The following is a 9137-nucleotide window of genomic DNA, read 5'->3' as shown; positions in this document are numbered from 1 at the left end:
GCATCCGGTCACCCTAGTGCTCAAATTCACAGCGCGAGAATATCTGCATCTGATTGTCAGACACACCCAGCAAGTGGCACTAACACTCACCCCTCGTTTAACAAGTGCTTCACTTACCAGTACTCACTAACACGAGGGGGACACACTTACCACTGTTCACTGTGCGATTGGACTTCCCCACCCATACGAGCCAGCCCCCGGGTCCCTGGTGTCAGGGATTTTTCATCCCTCAGGCATAATCGTCCCCGTGGTCCAGGGGAAACGAGCCTTGGGCCTTTAATATCATTACGGGGCAGGTAGACTCTAAAAGGTACATAGGCTGCCAGTTAGCAGCCCTCTGTAACGGTCACTCTGTGTCAGTTGGTTTTACCGGTAACCTGAACTCACAAACGTTTCAAAAATCATAGATTTGAAATCCAGGCTCCTCATTGGATACAGGTGAGGCAGCTTCGAGAGGAGGACCTGTTTGAAAGCAGGACCTTCAGAACGTCTGTATGTAAATAGAGTCATGAATAATGTATGAGATCAGGGAATATAAGGCAGCGCCGCACAGCGTTCGGGGCCCTTGGTGCAGAGCTGCCTCTGAGGCGAAGACTTTTTGAAGATCCCCTGAAGCAATTCCACGTCCGCCCAGCAGGGTCCGCCCTGCTGAGGCACTCGCTGAATCACTCACACTGAGAGAGCAAAGGCAGCAGCTCTGAGGTAAATTGGGCGGGAGACGAACTGGCCTCACCCTTAGGGTGCGGTACTGCGCTCTCGCCCCTTAGCACCCAGAGCCTGTCATCCCTGCGGCACCCCCGACCCCGCCGCCGACAAGCGGCTCAAAGGCGGATTGGGTGTGTGTCGAACTGGCCTCACCCTTAGGGTGCGGTACTGCGCTCTCGCCCCTCAGCACCCAGAGCCTGTCATCACTGCGGCACCCCCGACCCCGCCGCCGACAAGCGGCTCAAAGGCGGATTGGGTGTGTGTCGAACTGGCCTCACCCTTAGGGTGCGGTACTGCGCTCTCGCCCCTCAGCACCCAGAGCCTGTCATCGCTGCGGCACCCCCGACCCCGCCGCCGACAAGCGGCTCAAAGGCGGATTGGGTGTGTGTCGAACTGGCCTCACCCTTAGGGTGCGGTACTGCGCTCTCGCCCCTTAGCACCCAGAGCCTGTCATCGCTGCGGCACCCCCGACCTCGCCGCCAACAAGCGGCTCAAAGGCGGATTTGGTGTGTGTCGAACTGGCCTCTCCCTTAGGGTGAGTTACTGCGCTCTCGCCCCTCAGCACCCAGAGCCTGTCATCGCTGCGGCACCCCCGACCCCGCCGCCGACAAGCGGCTCAAAGGCGGATTTGGTGTGTGTCGAACTGGCCTCACCCTTAGGTGCGGTACTGCGCTCTCGCCCCTTAGCATCCAGAGCCTGTCATCGCTGCGGCACCCCCGACCCCGCCGCCGACAAGCGGCTCAAAGGCGGATTTGGTGTGTGTCGAACTGACCTCACCCTTAGGGTGCGGTACTGCGCTCTCGCCCCTTAGCACCCAGAGCCTGTCATCGCTGCGGCACCCCCGACCTCGCCGCCGACAAGCGGCTCAAAGGCGGATTTGGTGTGTGTCGAACTGGCCTCACCCTTAGGGTGCGGTACTGCGCTCTCGCCCCTTAGCACCCAGAGCCTGTCATCACTGCGGCACCCCCGACCCCGCCGCCCACAAGCGGCTCAAAGGCGGATTTGGTGTCTGTCGAACTGGCCTCACCCTTAGGGTGCGGTACTGCGCTCTCGCCCCTTAGCACCCAGAGCCTGTCATCGCTGCGGCACCCCCGACCCCGCCGCCGACAAGCGGCTCAAAGGCGGATTTGGTGTGTGTCGAACTGGCCTCACCCTTAGGGTGAGGTACTGCGCTCTCGCCCCTTAGCACCCAGAGCCTGTCATCGCTGTGGCACCCCCGACCTCGCCGCCGACAAGCGGCTCAAAGGCGGATTTGGTGTCTGTCGAACTGGCCTCACCCTTAGGGTGCGGTACTGCGCTCTCGCCCCTTAGCACCCAGAGCCTGTCATCGCTGCGGCACCCCCGACCTCGCCGCCGACAAGCGGCTCAAAGGCGGATTTGGTGCGTGTCGAACTGGCCTCACCCTTAGGGTGCGGTACTGCGCTCTCGCCCCTTAGCACCCAGAGCCTGTCATCGCTGCGGCACCCCCGACCTCGCCGCCGACAAGCGGCTCAAAGGCGGATTTGGTGCGTGTCGAACTGGCCTCACCCTTAGGGTGCGGTACTGCGCTCTCGCCCCTTAGCACCCAGAGCCTGTCATCGCTGCGGCACCCCCGACCTCACCGCCGACAAGCAGCTCAAAGGCGGATTTGGTGTGTGTCGAACTGGCCTCACCCTTAGGGTGCGGTACTGCGCTCTCGCCCCTTAGCACCCAGAGCCTGTCATCGCTGCGGCACCCCCGACCCCACCGCCGACAAGCGGCTCAAAGGCAGATTTGGTGTGTGTCGAACTGGCTTCTCCCTGAGGGTGGAGAACTGCGCACACATCAGTTGAAGCCTGGAGCCTGCCACCTTCGCAGCACCTACGCGCTCGCTGCTCGTCGCTTTGATTCTTCTTCACCGGACGTGACCAACGCGCTCGACTAGACTACGGGACTGGACCCTTACACCTGATTGGACATGTAAAACCCCCTCTACGCCCCGAGACACTAACTCTAAACCCTAATACTCCATCAAGTAATTCGGGCTGTGTAGGGGAACTTAACAGACTGTGGCTTAGGTTGCAGTTCTACTGGATTAATTAAGAGCCATAACCCGCAGCTGAATTAATTTGCTCCAAGCTGCGCAGTTGGTAAATAAGCCCATAGTTAAGGCTTTGTTAGTTAACTGTTATTGTTAAGATTTCTTTTTTTCCTCCTAACCTTCCCTCTTTCTCTCTCCAATCCCCACTGGGAAATCCGTCATATATTATCTCAGTTGGGAGGAAACCTTGATAGGCTGGACCTCAAGGTTTCCAATAGGGTGGCTCATCGAGCCGTCCAGAGCAAATAGGGGTAAAAAAAAAAACTACTTTAGCTTCCCTAGCTCGGAGAAAAACTCACTTCAAACCTCATTAAGTCTCTTTACCGTTTTGTTTGATAAGAGAAGTCTCTCAAACTCCTTCCATGGAATTCTTGTTAATATTTAGCGTAAGTGTTTAGATCATATATTTTTATAAGTTAGTTGTTAATGAATAGTTATACAAGTTTAGTTCATCTGCAGTGTTTGTTCGTTTATATGTTGCTGTGTTTTGGTTAATAAATACAGACATTACATAGTTTATTTTTCCTCTCCTTGTCTCACCCTTGCCTTTAACGAGCGAGCCAGCTCCTGACCTACCGGGAATTAGCTTCTCCCCAGCCTCTCCCCTCTCATACAACACTGGTCTCTAGGCCCCCTGCCGGAGGTGGGTGGGATTGGCCTGCTGAGGAGCGGAGCGGCCTTTGTCTGTCGGCGGGCTTCTGCCGTCTCTTCTTTGCCCTCGTCTGAGGCCCCGTGGGGATCCGAACAGGACGCTGGTGCGGGGTCAGCGGGGGGTCCATTGCCCATGATTCTGCCCACACTGACATCTGGCTGGGGTTAGGGGAGACCCACAGCCCTGCAGTTGGAGCTGAGCCGGCTGCAAGGTCCCTGACTGGGGCTGGGGAGCCCCACAGCCCGGGGCTGGAGCTGATTGCTTGGGCGAAAACTCACTGGTTCCTGGCAGGAGCTGCTGTTCGGGCCCCGGGCTGGGGAGCAGTGGAGTGGGTGGGCCTGCGTCCCCCTCCCCCACCCTGAGAGAAGTAGCCCCTCCCCTCTCCCAGCCCCCACTGCTTTGGTTGTGTGTCTGTTACCGCGCCTGTGCCAGGGCAAATCACCGGTGCACTGGCTGTTCTGCTCAGCCCTGCTAAAAGGCAGCTGGGCCTTGCTGACTGCTCAGGGCAGGGCTCCTACGCTGTATTGCTCGGTTCAGGGGACTCCCCCAGGCACCGACCACAACAGCACATCTGCACGTCAGCCGACATTGACAACAGTGAGTGTTGCCAAAGCAAAGAGAGGAAGGAACAGAGCAATGATCACTGCCACTGCCGTGCCCGGGCGCAAAGGCGACGACCAACACTGCACAGACAAAGGCAGAGGAACCAGCAACGTTTGCTCATCTCATTTGTACAGGAAGTTTTGCATCGTTTTACTTGCCCAGGTGCCTTTTTAATTCCATCTGTTCCCATGGGGATCCGCTCTAGAGTCTCTGAGAGGGAATGTCTGTCTGTCTGTCTGGGTCTGGGCTTGTCCATTGGTCTGAGAACTCCTAAATGGTAAGAACCAGGACCACCCACGCTGGTCTGCAGCTTTCTCTTCTTGTAACTTAGAGCCAGGCTGGGGTGTGGGTGTGCCGGGTGTGCCAGGGAATGGATGGGCTGCACCGGGATGGCTTCTCAGGGGCCACACAGAAAAGAGACAACCACCATCTGAGAAAGGGGTTGGCTGGGGATACCCCCTCTCCCGCACCCAGGACTATCCCAACCATGAGCATCCCACCCACAGGTGCCCTTGGGGACAGCTGCAGCTCCCTCCCCCCTAAGTTCATACAGGGACAGAGCTGGCTGTTCCCCTCCATCAGGGAGTGAGGAGAAAGTGCACATTTGCTGCATTCCTCTCTGGCTGGGCAGTGCAGAGGACCGATGACCCTGGCCCTGCCCCAGGCGAGGGACATATGCCGCTCCCCTGGGTGTACCTGCTGGAGCTGCAGCAGCCAAGCAGAGGTGCTTCTCACCTGGGCCCAAAGCTTCTGCGGTGAAAGGGGGCTAGGACAATGGTCTCTCCCCAGAGTCCCCATGCACTGACCCCTCCTCTCCAGACACACCCGGGAGCAACAACTCAAATGAAGCATTTTCACTTTATTTAATTAAAAAAAAAGACACCAAAAATTAATCAAGTTCAGGTCCTGAACAAACTCCAGTGTGTCAAGGTCTTTTATAAAGGAGCAGGGGTTAACGTAGGGAACAAGTCGACTTTATTTTAGTTACTTGACTGGCTCCGTAACACCACACCCTTGAGGAATGAGAAGCAGTGTGGTAGTTCATGGGGTTCTCACTGACTTTTTGCCCGGTGGCCCAGCTTCAAAAATAGCAACAAAGAGACAATTACCAGATTTCTCTCCTGTGTGAATTCTCTGACGATCAGTAATGTCCGAGCAGCCACTAGAGATTACCCACGTCAGTGCAGTCAGTGGTTATTCTCTTGTGTGAACTCTCTGACGATTGACAATGTGGGAATGTTCCCGCACAGACAAAACAGCTGAAAGGTTCCTCTGATCTGTAAGATTTTAGTGCTGACAAAAGCTTTTCCCACAGTCAGATCAGCTGAAAGGTTTCTCTCCAGTGTGGGTTCTCTGATGACGAATAAGCCTGGAGCCCTGAGAAAAGCTTTTCCCACAGGTGGAGCAGGTGAAGGGTTTCTCTCCTGTGTGGGTTCTCTGATGTACAACAAGGAGGGAACTCCGACTGAAGCTTTTCTGGCAGTAAGTGCAGTCAAAGGGTTTCTCTCCTGTGTGGCTTCTCCTTTGTAAATCAAGGCTTGACCTCTGTATGAACCTTTTCGCACAGTCAGAGCAGTGGAAGGGTGTCTCTCCAGTGTGGGTTCTCTGATGATAAGTAAGACTTAAGCGCTGACAAAAGCTTTTCCCACAGTCAGAGAAGTGGAAGAGTTTCTCTCTTGTGTGGATTCTCCGATGAGTAACAAGGCATGACCTCTGTCTGAACCTTTTCCCACAGTCAGAGCAGCTATAAGGTCTCTCTCCTGTGTGCATTCTGCAGTGACTTTTAAGACCTGAGGAGTATGAAAAGCTTTTCCCACAGTCAGAGCAGTGGAAGGGTTTCTCTCCTGTGTGGATTCTCTGATGAGCAACAAGCTGTGATCTGCATCTGTACTTTTTCTCACAGTCAGGGCAGTTATAAGGTTTCTCTCCTGTGTGGATTCTGCAATGACTTTTAAGGCTTGAGTGCCACAAGAAGCTTTTGCCACAGTCAGAGCAGCGGAAGGGTTTGTCCCCGGTGTGGGTTTTCTGACGATTAACAGCATATGAGCGTTGCCTGAAGCTTTTCCCGCAATCAGAGCAGAGAAAGGGTTTTTCCCACGTATAGATTCTCATGATGATGATCAAGGCCAGAAACGTCACTAAACCTTCTCCTGGACTCAAAGCAGCTAAAAGGGTTTCTCCCCTGTGTGGATTTTCTGATGTTTAACGAGGTATTCACTCCTGCTGAAGCTTTCCCCACAGGCAGTGCAGTGATAGGGTTTCGCTCCGCTGTGAATTACCTGATGAGTGAGAAGGGTTGAGTGTCGCCGAAAGCTTTTCCCACACTCAGAGCAGTGGAAGGGTTTCTCTCCTGTGTGGATTCTCTGATGAGCAATAAGACTTGAGCTCTGACGAAAACTTTTCCCACAATGAGAGCAGTTAAAGGGTTTCTCTCCTGTGTGGGTTCTCTGATGAGCAATAAGACCTGAGCTCTGACGAAAACTTTTCCCACAATGAGAGCAGTTAAAGGGTTTCTCTCCTGTGTGGATTCTCTGATGAGCAACAAGTTTTGGCCTCCGACAGAAGCTTTTCCCACACTCAGAGCAGTTGAAGGGTTTCTCTCCTGTGTGGATTCTCCTATGGGTAACAAGGTTTGACCTATGTGTGAACCTTTTCCCACAGTCAGAGCAGTTATAAGGTTTCTCTCCTGTGTGCACTCTGCAATGACTTTTAAGATTTGAGGAGCACGAGAAGCTTTTCCCACAGTCAGAGCAGTGGAAGGGTTTCTCTCCAGTGTGGAGTCTCCTATGTATAAGACGGTTTGACCTGTCTCTGAACCTTTTCCCACAGTCAGAGCAGTTATAAGGTCTCTCTCCTGTGTGGGTGATGCAATGACTTTTAAGACTTGAGGAGCATGAGAAGCGTTTCCCACACTCAGAGCAGTGGAAGGATTTCTCTCCAGTGTGGGTTCTCTGGTGATAAATAAGACCTGAGCGCAGCTGGAAGCTTCTCCCAGAGTCAGGGCAGATATTGGGCTTCTCTCTTGTGCGGATGGTACAATGACTGTTAAGACTGAAACTTTTCCCACAGGTTTTCTGTTGTTCGCTCTCTTGAGTGTTTTTCACGCCTCTGCTTCCATGGCTGGAGTTATCCTGCCCCTCCCCTGCATGGTTTCCCTGCTGCCTTTCTGGGCTACGCTGACTCTCACAGGTCTCTCTGTGCTCAGGACTCGGAGAAACACGACCTTCAGAGCTTCCCAGGAACATCCCACAGGAGGCCACTTGCTCTGGTTCTTCCAGCTGAAGATTCTCCTCGTTGTTCTTGAGCAGCATCACCTCACCTGCTGGGACACAGAGAGAACCAGACAGTGTCACTCTCTGTGCTGAGCTGAAAGGAAAACTCTGAAAGGGAACAGAAAAGGGGAAACGCAGCCAACAGCTGATGTCAACATTCAAATAACATGAACTGAGCTGCTCCTCCTTCCTCACAACCCTTCCCCACAGGAGGGACCCCAGCCCTGCCCCCACCCTCTGGCTAAGGCTGATGACAGGCTGAAGGGTCAGTCCATCTGGATGAAAAGGCCCAAGTGACATCTAGGACGACATGGAAATCGGTTTCTGAGTCACTTGAGCTGACTGCTCACCTGTGTGGGGGTCGCTGACGATCTCCCCTTTCCCAGCGCCCTGGAGATCTGGGACCCCCAGCGCCTCCCCTCGCTCCACCCAGGAGATCACATCAGCTTTGGGAACTGGCAATCCTGCTTGGGGAGCAATTAACCAAGTGCTGATCTTGTTCAGGAAGGTCCAGGCCATTACTTCTTCCAGCCCCAGGATCTGAGCCACCCACCCAGAGAGGCTCCTTCCCCACCTGGCACAGGCCGGGCTCTGGATGGTACAATATCCCATGACACACTCACCTGGCGTACAGGTGCCTCACCCCTGCCTCGGGAATGGCCCAGCTCATTCCTGGGGGAGCCGAGTGCTCTGCTGCACTCGCTAGGGTACAAATCAGCCTCCCTCTTGACCTGCTCCCCCACCCTCCCCATCCCAGGGCAGGACAGGACCACTCAGCTCAAACAAGTCACTCGATTTGGGGTTGTTTTTGTGGATAAAACTAACACAGCTACGCCCAAGGCCTGGCACCAGGCAGGCACTGAACTTAGCCACGTGGAGTGGGAACCCATCATACCCATGAAAAAACCTGCACAGATACAGACACCATCTTCCTCGCCAAGTGCAAATGGATGGACATCCCATCCAACGGGCTGAAGGTGAAACACTCACTGCAACCGACACACTGCAGGGACTGTGTCGAGAGATTGGCCACACACTCCCACAGACCTGAGGAACCACCTGTTCAGCTTCCTGTGCAGCAAACAGGGAAACATCACAAGGAGCTCTCAAGTCTGGAGCTTCTCCTTAAAAACAGCCTCCCACACAAACGTCCACGTGGCTGGACTTTACTGAAAGGAGACAGGAGAGTCAACGCCCACTGCTCTTCTCTACAGGACTGTAAACTCTCTCACCTCCTACTTGCCGCATGGGGCCACAGTAGTGGTACCCGTAACTCACCCAGCCATATTGTCAATCTATCCAACCACACACACAGCCTGGCAGAGGAGTCTGTCCTACCTCAGGGACTCTCTTTGTGCCCCACCACCCCCACAAACATGACACAGTTCTGTGGGGATCTGGAACCCTGCCCCAGTTTTGCCAGGAATACTTTCAACAAGACTCTGAACAGCCCTACAGGCACCGTCACACCTAGAGTAGAAGAAGAAGAATTCTGCATGGAATCCTTCCTGGCAATCAAAACGACAGACTGGATCTATACCTAGAGCGCTTCCACTTCTGTGCGCAGGCAGAAATTGTGGCAAAGTGACATCGCTTGTCCCAGGACCTCAGCCGTGCGGAATGCAATGTCACCCACAGCCTCCGAAACAGCTCTGGCGCTGTCATCCAACAGGCTGGCAAAGGAGCTGCTGTTGTCATCATGAATAGGTCAGACCATGAAAAGGAGACCCCCAGGCAGCTCTCCAATACCACCTTCTACAGGCTACTGTCCTCTGATCCCACTGAGCAGCACACACAGAAACTGCACCGTCTGCTCAAGACACTCCTGACAAAAGCACAGGAACAG

The 9137-nt window shown here is 54.4% G+C and overlaps 1 protein-coding gene across 1 annotated transcript; it reads right to left on the bottom strand.

Annotated features, from left to right (window-relative positions):
• Positions 1-4877: 4877 nt before the first annotated feature.
• Positions 4878-8432, bottom strand: LOC142024778 (uncharacterized). The gene is given in 3 exon segments (XM_075016999.1): positions 4878-6185; positions 6188-7341; positions 8339-8432. Coding segments are annotated over 2 exon segments (1989 nt in total). The 5' UTR covers positions 7331-7341; positions 8339-8432; the 3' UTR covers positions 4878-5339.
• Positions 8433-9137: the final 705 nt, after the last annotated feature.

This window comes from Carettochelys insculpta, chromosome 22, assembly GCF_033958435.1.
Source record: "Carettochelys insculpta isolate YL-2023 chromosome 22, ASM3395843v1, whole genome shotgun sequence".
Taxonomy (NCBI): domain Eukaryota; kingdom Metazoa; phylum Chordata; order Testudines; family Carettochelyidae; genus Carettochelys; species Carettochelys insculpta.
The sequence above is the reverse complement of the archived record's forward strand: the minus strand, read 5'-3'. Positions and strand labels throughout refer to the sequence as shown.